Source organism: Canis lupus, chromosome 1, assembly GCF_048164855.1.
Source record: "Canis lupus baileyi chromosome 1, mCanLup2.hap1, whole genome shotgun sequence".
NCBI lineage: Eukaryota > Metazoa > Chordata > Mammalia > Carnivora > Canidae > Canis > Canis lupus.
The window spans coordinates 74,902,453-74,922,074 of NC_132838.1; the positions used below are offsets into that span (position 1 = coordinate 74,902,453).

The window sequence follows — 19,622 nt, forward strand, 5'->3', positions numbered from 1 at the left end:
GAGTGCTAGAATGGCCTTCAGAAGGCACAGGTGAAGGAAGCTCCAAGTAGGAGGAAATACTCTGCAGTGATGGGTTGCCATCTTTCAAAATGAAGTACATGCACTAAAGTATATCCATACAGTTCTGTATCCTCAAAACAAAGAATACATAGGTCTCATATTGGGAGGTGAGGACAGGAAGTGGTCCTACCTACTTGTAGTTTGCAGTGTCCTACTGGGGCTTGGTGCTTTCTGTCTGGGTACCTCTGAGTTCTGCAGGGTTAGTTCTGGTGCTCAGAGTGGATGCAGTCTTCCCATGGGGGACATAGTAAGGGTGCAACTTAACTACAAGCTGTGGTTGTCAACAAGTTACTTAAGACTCTTCTGTCTAGGACCAGCAGGCAGAAATTGGCTCTATTCTCTTGACCCAGATCAGCTAAAGGTGGTAAGATTGCTTGTACACAATGGCAGCAGGTTGAATGTGTGGAACTCATGTGATCCACTCATTTTAAGTGTGAGTGGGCATGTCATAGCCACTCTGGAATGATATGATAGGATTGCCAGGGGCTTAGACTTCTCTAAGTTTGGGTTACTTAAGCCAAGACTTAGAGGGTGATAGCTGAGGGAAAGGGGGATTTAGATTGATGTCAGAGGATAGAGAAGTTGTAGCCCTGAGAACAGTTGCAATGATGGGGACAAAGTTCATCCTGTTTAACCTTTGTCTTCTCAGTTTGTCGTCAGGAGATAAACCCAGGAACTGTAGGGGACCTGCATTTATTCTTTCAAGTGACATTAATTTGAGACTGGAAGAACAAACTCATGTAGCAAACATACTTGAACCAGTGGATTTGACTTGATACGAGTGATGAGTCAGTGTGGTGTGTCCTGGCAGCCACAGTACTCTGAGAAGCAAGTCAAAATGTTTGGATTTTAGACTTGACTCTTCCACTGATAGTGTGTATGTGTGTTTCAGCAAAATAATTTAATTTCTCTAGATAACCAATTTTCTTCTCAAACTGTGGATTGATGCCCAATAGAAACCAGTATTAAAAGAGAAGGTAACAGTGTGTCGCATGTAGTACAGCAAAGTATTATGTCATAAACCTTTGTTTCAGGTATATGTGTGAGCATGTGCATGCGCATTCAGGGCAGTATTTTTTTTTAAAGATTTATCTATGTATTTTATAGAGAGAAAGTGCAGAAGCATATGCAGGGGTGGGGAGGAGAGAGGGATAGAGAGAATCTCCAGCAAATGCCCCGCTGAGTGCAGGAACCCAAAATGGGGCTTTATTCCATGCCCTGAGATCATGACCTGAGCAGAAATCAGGAGTCAGATACTTAACCTGAGCCACCCAGACACCTGACCAGGGCATTGGTTTTTAAAATGTATTTCTTGTAGGTCATGATCAGAAAAGTTTGTTATTCACCTCAACATGATTAGCAAACTACAGCCCTTTGTGTCAAATGCAGCTCACTACTACTTGTTTCTGTTCAGCCCGTAAGCTAAGAATGCTTTTTACACATTTAAATGGTTCAAAAAAAATCCAAAGAACAGTAACATTTTGTGACACATGAAAATTATATGACATTCATATTTGTGTTTATAAATAAAGGTTTTTTGGAAGACAGCTATTTGCTTACGTGTGATCTGTGGCTGTTTTGGTGCCACAGTGGCAGAGTTGAATGGTTGTCATAGAGAGCATGTGGCTTTGCAAAGACTAAAATATTTACTATTTAGTCCTTAAGGGAAAAGGTTTGTTTGACCCCAGTAGCTAGCTAGACTGTCTGAGGCTTTCTGGTTCTGTATTTGTGATAAGGTATCCAATAGAGGCCAGGTAATAAGATTTTCTAAGTACTCAGAAATGCTTCCTTTTTTGAAATACTACATTGAGGATGTTTCTACTTTGCTTATCTTATCTGCCTAGTCTTCTGCAATTTAGTTTTTGAGCAAATGATGAACATTTTGTAAATTATTTTCCGACTTTTTCGCCCAGCCCATATGTGAATGGAGTAGAATTGTAAATGAATGTCAAGATTAATAAGGATTTACTATTTTATCATTTTTAGAAAAGAAAGCATTAGACTTCTTAAAATTACTCATTGAAAATCTTTTTGTTATTTTGAATTTCTGTTGTATGGTTATCACTGATCTTTTAATCATTAATTTTTTTAAAGATTTCATTTATTTATTCATGAGAGACAGAGAAGAGAGAGGCAGAGACATAGGCAGAGGGAGAAGCAGGCTCCCTGTAGGGAGCCTGATTTGGGGCTTGATCCCGGACCCTGGGACACGACCTGAGCTGAAGCTGAGCCACCCACGCATCCCCATTAATCTTTTAAAAATAATGCAGCAAATGAATAAAACTTCATTAAAAATTTCTCCATCTCATTTGGAAGGAGAAAAACCTATTACAAGCTTCATATCTCAATGTAGATACTGTGTGTTAACCCTTAAAAAATTTTTTTTATTGTAATCACCTACTGATAATTACTTGAATCCATATGTTTGATTTAGTTGGCTAACAAATTAAAGTGAAACTTATCTCTTGATGTTTAAAGAATGCTTAGCATTTTGGGATGCATTTTTCCTGTTTTCATAAAATTAGCGCATGAGAAAAAGTAGAAGAAAGGTCGCTCTTTGCCCCATTCCCTAGAGGTAGTAACTTTTAGCATTTTGATTTTACTTTCCATTATTTTTTGTGTGTTTTAGAAAAATTGCCTAGCTGTATTTTATAATAAAATATATTTCATATTGCCTTGTTTTAAAAAGTATTTAAGATACTGTACAAAAATACTTTTATAAAAAAATGAAAAATGTGGCAAGGAAATACAGTGACTCTTATTCACAGAAATATGTTCAACAACTCTCAAAATAAAAGAAATGCAAATTAAAATATATTGAGATACCATGTCCCACATAGCAAATTGTCAAAATCTAGAAGTTTGCTGGCACGTTCTATTGATGAGGCTGTGGAGAAACTGGCTCTCTTATACATCAATAATGGGATTGTAAAATGATAGTACTTCTTGTGGAGGGCAGTCTGACAAGATCTATCAAGATTAACAGTACATATTTCCTTGGACACATTAATCCCATATCTGGAAATTCAGAATTTATATGCATGGCATATAGACCTATGCATACGATTTGCACATCTGTGAAATGGTGTTCAAAGTCACTTGTTATGGTGTTGTGCACATCAATCAACTAGTTAGATACATTATGGTGTATCTTTTCTGTGAATACAGTGCAGTGATTAAAAACCAAAAAGATATCTAGGCACTGATGGAAAGATGCTGTAAACTCCTTGTGGAAGGAAAGTAATGAAAGTAGTTACTGGATGAGTGGAGGATATGGGTTGTGTTGGAAGTGTATAAGTGTATAAGAGTCTCCATCTTATACTTTTATGTAGCATGTGATTTTTGCTCCATGTCATTATATTATCTGTTCAGAAGTTTAAAATTAAAAAGTAGAATAATTGTGGCCAAAGCAAAATAAATAAAACAAAATCTTGGATTTCTTTTTAGTAAGTTCAGCGTGGCTCGGGAAATAGGAGTACTTCTGGAATGGCAACAATAGTAGAAATCTTAGTAGGAGCAACAGCAGCACATAACTTTTACTGAGTGTTTTTTTATGGGCCAGACAACTAAGTAATCAGCACTTTACATGCAGTGTATATTTGTATATAAAGTATGCCATTTCATTGTATAATGGCTCTGTAAAGAAATTGCTCTTCTTATTTTATAGAAGACTGTGTGGAGGTTAGAGTTTTTGAGCAGCTTATCCAAGGTTATGCTGCTAGTACATGGCAGAGTCAGGAGTCTAACTCTGGCCTAGATCATAAGCCTGTTCATTTATATATAGTGATCATAAACCATACTCTCTATAAAGATTATTTTTTCTGGATCCTCTGGGAGTATCTATGTAATGAACAACAACATTCCCCATAATATCCTCATAGTAAATATAGCAAGGAGATATATTAAATTGTTTCTTGTAAGGCTGCTCTGTATTGGTTGAAACCTAACTTAAGGTTGTGTTTATACTTGTGTTTATAAATAAAGCCCCTCTTCTGGGCCAGATCTTTGATAGATACTGAATGTTAGTAAGTTTAAGATTATAGTCCCTGAGGGTACCTGGAACATATTTATTGTTTTGTTTTGACTGGAGAACTATATATTTTAATAGGCAGGTGAAGTAAAGGAAGGAAGGAATTGACATTCTTTTATGCAAGTTGGTTGCTTAACACTAATCCATGTCTGAATAAAGGACTGGTTTTCCTCTTTATTAATGAGGGTTGGTGGCAGGGTAGGTATTTACTTCAGGTGTTATGTTAGGTCTAGTGTAATATACATGGGCCACTATGTCCCCTAAAATACAATCAAAGGTTGAAAACCACTGCACATTAACTTGTACATGATGTTGGGCTTCACTTGCAGACTGGTTTTGTTTTTTGTTTGTTTTTATTGATTGCAAACATTTAAAATGTGGAATATTCTGCATAGAAATCCGACTTTCTGATGTTTCTTGAAAAACTGGGGGATCCCTGGGTGGCGCAGCGGTTTGGTGCCTGCCTTTGGCCCAGGGCGCGATCCTGGAGACCTGGGATCAAACCCCACGTCCGGCTCCCGGTACATGGAGCCTGCTTCTCCCTCTGCCTATGTCTCTGCCGCGCTCTCTCTCTCTCTGTGACTATCATGAATAAATAAATTTAAAAAGAAAAAAATTTAAAAAGAAAAACTGGTGTGACAAACTTAATCTGTGGTTCCTGTCTGGCAGCAGTCAGTTTGTTTTTTAGATGGAGCCTGTGCTTTATAATCCCCACAGCACCACTGGGTCAGCTCACACACTTAGACCTGACCCTGCCCTATGGCTGTCTGTGCTATTCTGACACTCTTAGACATTCTTATACTATGGAACTTTGCTATAGAACTGGGCTGTTTATCAGGCTGTTAATACTATTTTCCATTAAACCCCCAAACTTTTGTTAAGTATCTGTTTTTGTTTTGGAGAGGATGTGGAGAAAGGGGAACCCTCTTGCACTGTTGGTGGGAATGTGAACTGGTACAGCCACTCTGGAAAACTGTGTGGAGTTTCCTTAAAAAGTTAAAACTAGAGCTACCCTACGACCCAGCAATTGCACTGCTGGGGATTTACCCCAAAGATACAGATGCAGTGAAAGGCCCAGACATCTGCACCCCAATGTTTATAGCAGCAATGTCCACAATAGCCAAACTGTGGAAAGAGCCTCGGTGTCCATCGAAAGATGAATGGATAAAGAAGATGTGGTTTATGTATACAATGGAATATTCCTCAGCTATTAGAAACGACAAATACCCACCATTTATTCAACATGGATGGAACTGGAAGGTATTATGCTGAGTGAAGTAAGTCAATCAGAGAAGGACAAATGTATGGTTTCACTATATGGGGAATATAAAAAATAGTGAAAGGGATTAAAGGGGAAAGGAGAAAAAATGAATGGGAAATATCAGAGAGGGTGACAGAACATGAGAGACTCCTTACTCTGGCAAATAGATATATTTAGTCATTCACCTATACTTAAATATTCACTTTTTTTATTGGTATGGTATATCTGAATATATATGAGTGCCATCTCTTTTATTGTTGAAGGTCTGGGAGATAGATGTTTTGGACTTGTTTGTTATTGTAATAGCTTTTTAAAAGGTTATTTCTTTATAAAGAACTTGCCATTTGAAAGTTATGACAATGAACTTAAACAAGGATTTATATCATAATCCTCTGATATGAGGATTTTTTTTTAAATAAACTGCTTGTCAGTGATGTTATTTTTTGTAGAATAAAACTAAAAATATGGGCAGCCTGGGTGGCTCAGCGGTTTAGTGCCGCCTTCAGTCCAGGGCGTGATCCTGGAGACCCAGGATCGAGTCCCATATTGGGCTCCCTGCATGGAGCCTGCTTCTCCTTCTGCCTGTGTCTCTGCCTCTCTCTCTCGATCTGTCTCTGATGAATAAATAAATAAAATCTTTAAAAAAAAATAACTAAAAATAAATTTAGAGTTGTACATTCTTAAAATTTTTTCCTGTAACTATCATACCTTTTAATGTTTTCTTGATAATTTTGAGTTCTTCATCAGAATAAGGTCTTAGCTTATTCTGAAGTTATTATTATTAGATATATTTCTAAACTGTGTGAGAGCTAATACTCCATAGTCACAAAGAAACATTTTTGTGCAGGAGACTAGTTTTACATCTTCCTGAAGTTCGGGAGACTTTCAGTGTTCAGTGTATTCTTAAGATTTTATTATAACCATTTTGGCAGATTTTCTCATTCTGCTATATCAATAAATCAATAGAACACAGTTCTAATCTGCATTACCAATTTTTAGCTGAAACAGAGAAACTTGAAATTTAAATCAGTTAGTATAATTGGCTTCTTCTTTTAGAGTAGTGATAATATGGCAGGTGATACTGTGTCAGGCAACTTCTTACCATGATCTTTGTGGCCAGTGTACCTGGGGTCCCAGGCACCTGGCTTTATGTTCCAAATTTGTTCTGATTTGGTTACAGTTTGGTGCTATTTGCAGCAATTGTATTCCTTCATTTAATTACTGACAGGGAAGATTGTGGGATCTGTGTGTGGCTCACTCTTCTAGGTGAGTGGCAGGGATTTTAGGAATCTTCCTGTTGGTTGGTGTCTATTTTGTTGGACTGATTCAGGGGGAGATCAGGCCCTGAGAATCCTAGAGATTCAGGGTTCACTCTCTGTTTCCCGACACAAGTGTTCCCCTCCCCTCCACATTTCCTCTCCAGCTACAGAAGAGAGCACAGATTCTGCAGAATGTGCGAGTCCGTCGCCAGTTGCATTTTAGCTAAATTCCAGCAAGAGTGGATTTAAAAAATCTCCCTTGTACACAATTTCTGGCTTTTTAGATCTTTACTGCTGTTATTATGTTTATAAAATTATTTGCTTGAGGGCTAGAGAGTGACTTGATATCTTTTCTATATTGGAAGTCATAATATACATTCAGGATTTTTTTAAGTTTATTGGACTTGCAGCTGAATTCTACACAGTTATTTTCTGGAATTCGGACTTAAGAAATAGTAATTTTTGTTTTCTTATGTATTGGTAATTTTTTCTGTGTACAAAATATAGAGGAATGATTACTTTTATTTTAAGAAAGTTTTACCATTTTATACTTTTTTTCATCTAAAACTTATTTTTTTTTCCAAAACTTATTTTGGAGAAAGTTGTGCCTTGGCATATAATAATGAATTTTGGTGGTCACATAATGAATTTTGGTGGTCACACTTCTCTTTTATGATTTCAGGACAAAAATTGCTCAAGATATTGAGAGGCTAATACATCAGAGTGATATCATAGATCGAGTGGTGTATGACTTAGATAACCCAAAGTAAGTCTGTTGTTGCTTTTACTTTTATTAGTTGTATTTATACTCTATAAAGTTTCATTGTTATTTGTAAAATTTAAAAAAATAGCTAATTCCCTCCTAGCTTGCCCATGTTAAATTGGATATATTACAGGCTTTGTTTGTACTTAGGTAGACTTTTAATGGGCTTATAGTAAGAGAAAGATTACAAAGTGATGCTGTGTTTTAAAAAAAAATCTAAAATTACCTTCATTGGAGAGGGTGGAAATTTCACATGAAATGCTGCCTTGTCCTGTAATAGTGAGCCTTCATTTCCTTGGGACAGCAAATTACCATCTCTTTTAGAAGGAGCATATGCTTGCTAACTTCTCCATAGTTCCCACTACTCTCCTTGTCTCTTACCGCTTATGATGTGCATCGGTCCTTTTTATTACTTTCTTGACTTGTGAAGCCATTTGTTTATGATGCTTCATGCATTGGTGTTATTTACAATTTAGGGTTATCACTGATATCATCACATTTTAGGGTTTAAATATAAGTAAATACACAAAAATTGGAAATGATGATTGTGACTATTATCTCCTTAGATGAGAAATTTAATTAGCCCTCAATGGCTGACCCTCTCTCTCAATATTCTAATATTTTGGGGAGAATTTCACATCTTAACTGGTCTTTTTGGAGGAAATAAAACACTTTTTAAAGATCTTTGTCAGAGAAATAAGGGTAAAAGCTGTATCAAAGCTAATGATTGAATTTCGAATAATCTTAAAGATGAAAGCCAAATCTACCTTATTCAAAAATCTTAGTTATTTCATTCCTTTAATTATGTATCATACAGATCATGCAGATGTGATAAAAAGAGAAACTCAGAAACCCCGAGTATGGCATGCATACCAGTGCTATTTCTAACTCAAGTGCCTTTTGACAAAATCATTGATCTTCTTGGGGTCTTAGTTAACCCCTATTGAAATGTAAGCTCCAGAAGAGGAAGAATTGGTATTTAATCAGGGAAATGGGCAGACATACAACTAAAACCAGATATAGTACCTTATAGGCACTCAGTAAATACTTAACTAAAGTAGTGACTATGTAAAGTGCAGACAAAACCTTTACCTTTTTGGCACTAATAGATAATATCTGTTATTTAAAAGGTGAAAGATTTATATGATCTGAAGAGAAACCGGAGTATATAATATCTATTATGTAATAGAGCTCTATAAACTTAAAATATTTTCACCTGAGAACTACATAGTTTAATTAGAATTATTGTTACTCAGTAATATGAATTTTAAAAAATATATCTGGTCTTTGTATATGATTAGTGTTTAGGAATGACATTTCTTCAGTGAGGCAAAATTTCTTGTGATTAACATTCACTCTAAATGTGGGAATAAATCTCCACCTATAATTATAATTTTTATTTTTATTTTTATTTTTTTAATTATAATTTTTAAATCTATAAATGTTAGCCAGAGTTTGTGTTTTGCTTGTGTTGGTTATAATTTTTGGTTTATAATGGTATTTCATAATAATGAGATGGGTGGCCATGAGGTGGTATATTTTTAATTTGTAGCGTAGTTTTATTTATCTTTTGTTCACATTTTTACATGCAATGTATTTTATTATACTCACTTTAAAAATTCTGTTTAGTTACGCCATTCCAGAAGAAGGAGATATTTTGAAGTTTAACTCCAAATTCGAATCTGGGAATCTGCGCAAAGTAATTCAAATTAGAAAGTAAGTCATTTAAAATTTTCTCATTTTGTCTAAGCACAAATATTTTCCTAATTTTCATCAGATTTCTTTATTTTCTGTTTTCAGAAATGAATATGATCTTATTTTGAACTCAGATATAAATAGCAATCATTATCACCAGTGGTTTTACTTTGAGGTCAGCGGAATGCGACCGGGTGTTGCTTACCGGTTTAACATCATTAACTGTGAAAAGTCCAACAGTCAATTTAATTATGGTAAGAAATATTTTATTCCCCAAATTTAGAAGGTATGCAGGCATCATAACCGAAAGACATAAGTTTTTTTTTTAATTACTGACCATGTTTAAAAAATGTTCAGTGTTCCTTTGATTTTCTCTAGTTCTCAAAATTCACATATTTATTATGCAAAATCTGAAATAAGCTGAGCTTTGCTTTGTTGGTGAAAACCCTTTAAAATGTAATGAATATCTTCGACTTCATCCAAATTAAATATAACTAAAGGTTTGTTACTTATGCCGCATAAAATCTAGTTTTTAATGTTAGTTCATCTAGAAGAGAATCTTTTTAACTTTGAATAGTCTCATAAAAATGTGATAGAAATTTCAGGAAGGTCTCATGTTCTCTTCACTGGGTTTCCTCCAGTGGCTACATCTTCCATAACCGTAGTAGCATCACAGAGTGAGGATTTGACATTGGTGCAGTGTGGGCGCAGAGTTTCGTGCCATTTGATTACATTTGTAGATTCTTAAACCAGTCACCACAATCAAGATACAGAATACTTCATCACCACAAAGCCTTGTACCTTTCCTTGTCACCTTGACTAAGATGTTAGCTGTAGTTTTCTGCAAATTTTAAAAGATTAATGGTCTAGTTGAAGACATTTCCTTCTATTGCTATATGCTGAGGTTTTTTTTTTTTTGACATGAATGGATGCTGAATTTTGTCATATGCTTTGCATCATTTGGTCTGATCATGTGACTTTCTTCTTCTTTAGACTGTTGTTATGACATATTACATGGATTGAGTTTTGAATGTTGAAACAGCCTTTTTTTTTTGTAATCCATAAAAAATAAAACCCACTTGGCTATGGTGGATATTGAGCTATAGTTGTCTTTTTCTTTTTGTATTCTGTTTTTTTTTTTTTCCATTGGAGTTCAATTTGCTAACATATAGCATAACACCCAGTGCTCATCCCGTCAACTGCCCCCCTCAGCCTGTCACCCAATCACCCCAACCCCCCCACCTCCCTTTCCACTCCCCCTTGTTTGTTTCCCAGAGGTAGGAGTCTCTCATGTTCTGTCATCCTCACTGATACTTCCCACTCATTTTCTCTCCTTTCCTCTTTATTCCCTTTCACTATTTTTTATATTCCCCAAAAGAATGAGACCATAATAATGTTTTTCCTTCTCCAACTGACTTGCTAAACTCAGCATGATACCCTTCAGTTCCATCCACGTTGAAGCAAATGGTGGGTATTTGTCGTTTCTAATGGCTGAGGAATATTCCATTGTAAATATAGACCACATCTTCTTTATCCATTCATCTTTCGATGGACACCGAGGCTCTTTCCACAGTTTGGCTATTGTGGACATTGCTGCTATAAACATTGGGGTGCAGGTGTCCTGATGTTTCACTGCATCTATATCTTTGGGGTAAATCTTCAGCAGTGCAATTGCTGGGTTGTAGGGCAGCTCTATTTTTAACTCTTTGAAGAACCTCCACACAGTTTTCCAGAGTGGCTGTACCAGTTCACATTCCCACCAACAGTGCAAGAGGGTTCCCCTTTCTCCACATCCTCTCCAACATTTGTTGTTTCCTCTCTTGTTTATTTTCACCATTCTCACTGGTGTGAGATGGTATCTCATTGTGGTTTTGATTTCTATTTCCCTGATGGCAAGGGAAGTGGAGCATTCCACTTCATGATTGAATTGTTTGTTTCTTTGCTGTTGAGTTTCATAAGTTCTTTATAGATCTTGGATACTAGCCCTCTATCTGATAGGTCACTTGCAAATATCCTCTCCCATTCTGTAGGTCGTCTTTTAGTTTTGTTGAGTGTTTCTCTCTCTCTTTTTTTTTTTTTTTTTGTTGACTGTTTCTCTTGCTGTGCAGAAGCTTTTTTATCTTGATGAAGTACCAATAATTCATTTTTGCTTTTGTTTCCCTTGCTGTCGTGGATGTATCTAGCAAGAAGTTGCTGTGGCCAAGTTCAAAAAGGGTGTGGCCTGTGTTTTCCTCTAGGATTTTGATGGATTCTTGTCTCACATTTAGATCTTTCATCCATTTTGAATTTATCTTTGTGTATGGTGTAAGAGAATGGTCTAGTTTCATTTTTTGGGCACGTGGCTGACCAATTTTCCCAGCACCATTTATTGAAGAGACTGTCTTTTCCAGTGGATAGTCTTTCCTGCTTTGTCGAATATTAGTTGACCATAAAGTTGAGGGTCCACTTCTGGATTCTCTATTCTGTTCCATTGATCTCTGTGTCTGTTTTTGTGCCAGTACCACACTGTCTTGATGATCACAGCTTTATAGTACAACCTGAAATCTGGCATTGTGATGCCCCCAGCTCTGTTTTTTTTGTTTTTTGTTTTTTGTTTTTTTAATATTCCCCTGGCTATTCGGGGTCTTTTATTCCACACAAATCTTAAGATGATTTGTTCCAACTCTCGGAAGAAAGCCCATGGTATTTTGATAGGGATTGCATTAAATGTGTACATTGCCCTGGGTAGCATCGACATTTTCACAATATTCTTCCAATCCATGAGCATGGAATATTTTTCCATCTTTTGTGTCTTCCTCAATTTCTTTCAGAAGCGTTCTATAGTTTTTAGGGTATAGATCCTTTACCTCTTTGGTTAGGTTTATTCCTAGGTATCTTATGCTTTTGGGTGCAATTGTAAATGGGATTGACTCATTTCTCTTTCTTCAGTCTCATTGTTAGTGTCTAGAAATGCCACTGGTTTCTGGGCATTGATTTTGTATCCTGCCACACTCTTAAATTGCTGTATGAGTTCTAGCAATCTTGGGGTGGAGTCTTTTGGGTTTTCTATGCACAGTATCATGTCATCTGCAAAGAGGGAGAGTTTGACTTCTTCTTTGCCAATTTGAATGCCTTTTATTTCTTTTTGTTGCCTGATTGCTGAGGCTAGGACTTCTAGTACTATGTTGAATAGCAGTGGTGAGAGTGGACATCGCTGTCGTGTTCCTGATCTTAGGGGAAAGGCTCCCAGTGCTTCCCCATTGAGAATGATATTTGCTGTGGGCTTTCCATAGATGGCTTTTAAGATGCTGAGGAATGTTCCCTCTATCCCTACACTCTGAAGAGTCAGGAATGGATGCTGTATTTTGTCAAATGCTTTCTCTGCATCTATTGAGAGGATCATGTGGTTCTTGTTTTTTCTCATGTTGATATGGTCTATCACATTGATTGCTTTATGAGTGTTGAACCAGCCTTGCATCCCGGGGATAAATCCCACTTTGTCATGGTGAATAACCTTCTTAATATACTGTTGGATCCAATTGGCTAATATCTTGTTGAGAATTTTTGCATCTGTATTCATCAGGGATATTGGTCTATAATTCTCCTTTTTGGTGGGGTCTTTGTCTGGTTTTGGAATTAAGGTGAAGCAGGCCTCCTAGAACGAGTTTGGAAGTATTCCATCTCTATCTTTCTGAACAGCTTTAGTAGAAAAGGTATGGTTTCTTCTATAAAAGTTTGATAGAATTCCCCTGGGAAGCCATCTGGCCCTGGACTTCTGTGTCTTGGGAGGTTTTTGATGACTGCTTCAATTTCCTCCCTGGTTATCGGCCTGTTCAGGTTTTCTATTTCTTCCTGTTCCAGTTTTGGTAGTTTGTGGTTTTCCAGAAATGCGTCCATTTCTTCTGATTGCCTAATTTATTGGCGTATAGCTGCTCATAATATGTTTTTAAGTCGTTTGTATTTCCTTGGTATTGGTGGTGATCTCTCCTTTTTCATTCGTGATTTTATTAATTTGAGTCTTTTCTTGTTTGTTTTTAGTAAGGCTGGCTAATGGTTCATCTATCTTATTAATTCTTTCAAAGAACCAACTCCTGGTTCTGTTGATCTGTTCCACAGTTCTTCTGGTCTCTATTTCATTGAAAATAGAGATTTTTGCTTGAGTCTTTATTAACTGTCTTCTTCTGCTGGGTGTAGGTTTTATTTGCTGTTCTTTCTCCAGCTCCTTTGGGTGCAAGGTTAAGTTTTGTATTTGAGTTCTTTCCAGTTTTTGGATGGATATTTGTATTGCAATGTATTTCTCCCTCAGGACTGCTTTTGCTGTGTCCCAAAGATTTTGAACGGTTGTATCTTCATTCCCATTAGTTTCCATGAATCTTTTTAATTCTTCTCTAATTTCCTGGTTGACCCTTTCATCTTTTAGCAGGATGCTCTTTAACCTCCACGTGTTTGAGTTTCTTCCAAATTTCTTCTTGTGATTGAGTTCTAGTTTCAAAGTATTATGGTGTGAAAATATGCAGGAGACAATCCCAATCTTTTGGTATTGGTTGAGACCTGATTTGTGCCCCAGGATGTGAGAAGGTTTCTCTCTATTCTGGAGAAAGTTCCATGTGCACTTGAGAAGAATATGTATTCAGTTGCGTTTGGATGTAAAGTTCTGTAAATATCTGTGAAATCCATCTGGTCCAGTGTATCATTTAAAGCTCTTGTTTCTTTGGTGATGTTGTGCTTAGAATACCTGTCAATTACAGAAAGCACCGTGTTCAAGTCTCCCAGTATTAGTGTATTATTATCTGAGTATGTCTTAACTTTCATTATTAATTGATTGATCTGCTTGGCAGCTCCCACATTAGGGGCACAAATATTCATGATTGTTAGGTCCTCTTGTTGGATAGATCCTTTAAGTATGATATAGTGTCCCTCTTCATTTCTTACTACAGTCTTTGGGATAAACTGTCATTTATCTGATATGAGGATGGCTACCCCTGCTTTCTTTTGAGGACCATTTGAATGGTAAATGGTTCTCCAACCTTTCATTTTCAGGCTTAGGTCTAAAATGAGTCTCTTGTAGACAGCAAATAGGTGGGTCTTGCTTTTTTATCCAGTCTGAAACCCTGCACCTTTTGATGGGATCATTAAGCCCATTCTCGTTCAGAGTTACTATTGAAAGATATGGATTTAGTTTCATAATACTTATTCAGTCCCTGTTTTTGTGGATTGTTTCCTTGGACTTCCTCTTTGTTTTACAGAGTCTCCCTGAATATTTCTTGCAGAGCTGGTTTGGTAGTCACATATTCTTTCAGTTTCTGCCTGTCTTGGAAGCTCTTTATCTCTCCTTCTATTCTGAATGAGAGCCTTGCTGGGTAAAGTATTCTTGGTTGCATGTTCTTCTCATTTAGGACCCTGAAAATTATTACCTGTCAGCCCTTTCTGGCCTGCCAGGTCTCTGTGGAGAGGTCTGCTGTTAACCTAATGCTTCCCCCCACAAAGATTAGGGATTTCTTGTCTCTTGCTGCTTTAAGGATTTTCTCTTTATCTTTGAAATTCCCAGGTTTCACTATTAAATGTTGCGGTGTTGAACAGTTTTTATTGATTTTAGGGGGGAATCTCTCTATCTCCTGGATCTGAATGCCTGTTTCACTCCCCAAGTTAAGGAAGTTCTCAGCTATGATTTGTTCAAATACATTTTCTGGTCCTCTGTCCCTCTCGGCGACGTCTGGAACCCCAATTAAATGTAGATTTTTTCTTCTGAGGCTGTCATTTATTTCGCTTATCCTTTCCTCATGATCTTTTTTTTTTTTAAGATTTTATTTATTTAAAAAAAAACCGATTTTATTTATTTATTCATGAGACAGAGAGAGAGAGAGAGAGAGAGAGAGAGAGAGGCAGAGACATAGGCAGAGGGAGAAGCAGGCTCCATGCAGGGAGCCTGATGTGGGACTTGATCCTGGGTCTCCAGGATCAAGCCCTGGGCTGAAGGCGGTGCTAAACCACTGAGCCACCTGAGCCACCTCATGATCTTTTAATTGTTTTTCTTTTTTATCCTCAGCTTCCTTCCTTGCCATCAACTTGTCTTCTCTGTCACTGACTCATTCTTCTACCTCATTTAGCCTCGTTGTTAGGACCTCCAGTTTGGATTGCATCTCATTTAATTGATTTTTAATTTCGGCCTGATTTGATCTAAATTCTGCAGTCATGAAGTCTCTTGAATCCTTTATGCTTTTTTCCAGAGCCACCAGTAGCTTTATAATTGTGTTTCTGAATTGGCTTTCTGACATCGAATTGTAATCCAAATTCTGTAACTCTTTGGCAGAGAGTACTGTTTCTGATTTTTTTGTGGTGAGTTCTTCTTTCTTTGCTCTGTGTAGAGTGGCTAAAAGTGAGTTGTACTTGGTAGAATTGCACTCTTCTGTCTGTGGGGTTCCAGCTGTTCTCTCTTTAAGTCTCAGGCCGAATTCATAGGTTTTCAGGATGGTTGGAAAGTTATCGAGGTAAGTTGGTGGGGACAGGTGACTTGGGGACCTTACTCTTCCTCCATCTTGCCCTGTCTTTCCCCTCCCCCTCTCTTTCGTCATGATGTCATGGTAATATTGACCTTCTAAAATGGGTTGGTAAATGTTCCCTCCTCTTGTTTTTTGGAAAAGCTTGTGTATATTTGGTGTTAATTCTTAAACATTTGGTTGAAGTCTTCAGTGAAACCATGGGTCTGGAAGGATTTCCTTTTTGATAGTCTTTGAATTCCAAACTAAATTTCTTTTAATAGTTTTAGGGCTTTTCAATAGCTTCAGTGAGTCATGGTATGTGGTAGTTTGTGCTTTTTTTAGGAGTTGATCCGTTTTTTCTGAATGGTCAAGTGTGTTTGTAGATTTGATCATAGTATTCCCTTATTACTTTTGACGTCTGCAGGGTCTGTAGTGACACCCCCTTGTAGATTCCTGATAATAGTAATTTGTGTTTTCTTTTGTTAGTCCTGCTAGAGATTTGTCAATTTTATTGACCTTTTCAATGAACCAACTTTTGATTTCATTGGGTTTTCCCTGTGAGACACTTTTTAAAAACTCTAGTGTTGTACCAGCAAAAATATTAAAGTTATTAAAAGTGTGAATATGATGATGCTTTTTAAGGAGCATTTATGAAAAGTATAGCTTTCACAAATTGAAGAGGTTGTACTCAGTTGTCATTATTTTTGTGGAAGATAGGAAATTGTATACTCTGGATGATTTCATGTGTGGGATAAAAGCTTTAGTCAGATTCACTGATTTAATGCAATAATTATAGGAAGGTAAGGTAGACAAGATTAATGTCTGGTTAAGTTATAAACTTTTTTTAAAGTTTTTAAATGTTTTAAGTAATCTAATTTTAAATAATTATTTTAAATAGGTATATTTTGACTTAGGGGTCAGTGGTTATATTTTGCATGAAAAGTCATATGAATATTCTTGATACAAATTTATTTCACATTCTTTATTTTTAGGGTTTTGGGGCATACCTAGTAATCATTAAATGTTATATTTCTTAGAAAAATTTATTTTTGACCTTAAATCTTCATATAATTTTTAAAAATTACCTTATTTAAAACTCATTTAGAATATTACAACAATTAAAGAACCTCATGTTTTCCCTATTTAACTTGTAAGTTAGAGGAGAAAAGGACAATTAAATTGAATTATGTTTGTATTTTGGGTTCTCCTTAAGAGTATATAAGTATTAAAAAAGCTTTCTATTCCTGAAATGATAGTCAATATAATTTTCAAATTGTAGAGCTATAGGTAGATGACATCTTTATTAACTAGTTATTTATTCACTTTTATAAAATAGTACTCTCACTACTTTAAACTTTATTAAAGATTTTAATTTTTAAAATTAAAAGCTTAACAGAGGTGCCTGGGAGGCTCAGTCAGTTAAGGGATGGAGTCTTGATTATGGCTCAGGTCATGATCTCAGAGCTCCATGTGGGGCTTGATCTCACAACCTCCAGATCATGGTTTGAGCTGAAATCAAGAGTGAGACACTTAACTGAGTGAGCCACCCAGGTGCCCTAAGCCAAGGGTCTTTAATTTGGGAAATCTGGTAAATTAAAAACTGTTAGGGGTGCTTGGATACTTGCCTTCGGCTCAAGTCATGATCCCAGGGTTCTTGGGTGGAGTCCTGAGTCTGTTTCTCCCTCTCATACTTGCTCTCTCTTTCTTCCTGAAATAAATTAATTAAAATCTTAAAAAACAAAAGAAAAAAAAACAAAAAAAAAAAACAAAAAAACGGACATTTAGAGAAGAATCTGTAGGAAGAGGAGAAAATCCACTGGTTAGCATTTTGTTACCTATCCTCAAACTTATTCACATAATTTAAAATTTAAATTGTATCTTTTTATAGATTGAGATTACAGTATGAAAACTCACTCAGAACTATTTTTACTGTACAACATTTTGTAAAAAATCCTTCCATGCCTTTCAGTGACATCACTACTAATGTTAATATAATATTCTATTGAGTATTGTACAATGATTATTTTGATAGCAGTTTGGGAATTTAAATTTTCAGCATTTTGGAATTGAAAACTGTGCTGCAGCTGATACCCTTAATTATTTTTGTGTGTGTATGTTTTTGATTATTGCTTTGCCATAAAGTCCTCCAAGTAGAATTTCTCAAAGAAAATGATGAACTAGGGAAAAGGGGTACTTTTTGTGCTGGTAGGAGTATTAAATTAGTTCAGCCTTTTTCAAGTGCATTTGATAATGTGCTTTCACTGTTTATATTTTACTTAATCTATCTAGGATTTATTTTGGTATATTCTGTGCATTTGGGATCTAACTTAATCCTTTCATAAGTAGTTAAGCAGCTACAACTGAACCCATTCTTTCTCCAAAGGGTTTTAAAAATGTCAATAAATTGTTTTTTTTCTCAAATATTTACATTTATAACTCATTTGCAACTCTGTTCCTGACCCTCTAGTAAAAGAAGGGCAGGAAATACTGCTTAGAAGACATTGTATGTGGTTGCTCTGTGGTAGCTCTTAAAACCGGTCTGATAAGTAAAAACAGATTGGAAACTAGTTGTAAAAGATATCACTCTTACTTGTGCCTGCTTCTTGACTTTTTGAATCTAGCTTGAATTGTTTTGACCTCCGAGTCATTATTATTATTATTTATCCCCTCTGGTTTGAAACACCTCAATTTTCAAAAGCTATGGACTAGCATTTGTTTGGGGGCTCTTTGTTGCTTTAGTACCACTTGATTTTTATTATCCTGACTTTTCTGTCTAGTGTAATATTTTTGTTGCTCTAGTATCACTTTGTTGTGTAACTTGACCATATAAAACAGCTAACATAGTCTTTTTTAAAAACAGTTTTAAGAATTTTTTCTGCCTATTTTCCCAGAATAGTTTATTCTAAGTATTATTCAAATAGTTTCATCAAGTGCTAAAAAGTTTCCATTGCACGAAACTTGTATAATAATCTGAGAGAAACTGATTTTCTTTTGAGAAACTGAATTTTTTTATATTAAGTCTCATTGCTTAAGAAGATGGGATAGTTTTGTTTATTAATTTTTTTATGCTCTCACTTAAGTTTTTAGTTTTCTTGCTGTAAGTTCTGTTCATTTCTATTTACCTTTAAGTACTTTATGTGGTTTTTTTGTTTGTTTCTCTTATGAAAGAGTACTCCTTGTTTTCAGAGTTGTTACTACTTATAGTTAAGAAAGCTATCAAGTTTTAATATGTTCATTTGAAAATCAGCCTCCTTATCGGACTTTCTTAACTAGTTTTCATAGTTTCTCAGTTGATACCGTAGATTTTCTTGGTAGGGGCCTAGAATTTTTCCTTATAATGTGTATCTTTCATTGTTTCATAGGTTTTAGATAGAAAATTGAGAATGTTTAAAATAAAAAGGAGACATTGGGCATCCTTGTTTTATTTTGACTTTAATATGAATGTTGCCAGTATTTACAGTAAACACACTAGCTCTTGTTTTGAGTATAGATTCTTTCTCACAGTAAAGAATTTCTATTTTTACTAACTTTTAAAAAACAGAAGTATTTTATTTTTGCATTTATTAATATATTTGACCATATAATACTATGAGCTGTTAGCGTGTTATATTAATGCTCCTACTATCAAATCATTTTTCAGTTTCAGAAATAAATTCACTTTCCCATGTAAATTAATCTTTTAATATACAACTAATTTTGATAGAATTTTGTTTAAAGGCTTTTTTAAGTTAGGCAAGTCAGTTTCCTTTTTGGAGGGCTTTGTCCAGTTTTGGAAGCAAGCTAATGCTAACTTTGAACACTTAAATGGAAAGGCTTTTATTTCCCCACCCTGTGTTCTGGAGCAGTTTAATTAGCATTTAAATGTCTTCATGAAATTTGGAAAGAATGTACCTCTAGAACTATCTGATTGTGTGTCCCTTTTTGGGTGGGAGGAGTAGTGTCTGGATAACGTTTTCAGATATCTGTGACTTAGTTCATTCTATCTTTTAAGATTTTATTTATTTATTTGAGAGAGAACTCACACATGTGCTCTCTGTGGGGAGGGGCAGAGGTAGAGGGAAAAGCAGTCTCCCCACTGAGCAGGGATTCTGACATG

General features: G+C 35.8%; 1 protein-coding gene across 1 annotated transcript in view; it reads left to right on the top strand.

Moving 5' to 3' along the window:
• Positions 1–19,622, top strand: part of AGTPBP1 (ATP/GTP binding carboxypeptidase 1) — a 177,282-nt gene that overhangs the window by 112,503 nt on the left and 45,157 nt on the right. The window contains 3 exon segments of the mRNA XM_072835890.1: positions 7,293–7,376; positions 9,003–9,089; positions 9,174–9,322. Of these exon segments, the coding sequence (XP_072691991.1) occupies positions 7,293–7,376; positions 9,003–9,089; positions 9,174–9,322 (320 nt within the window).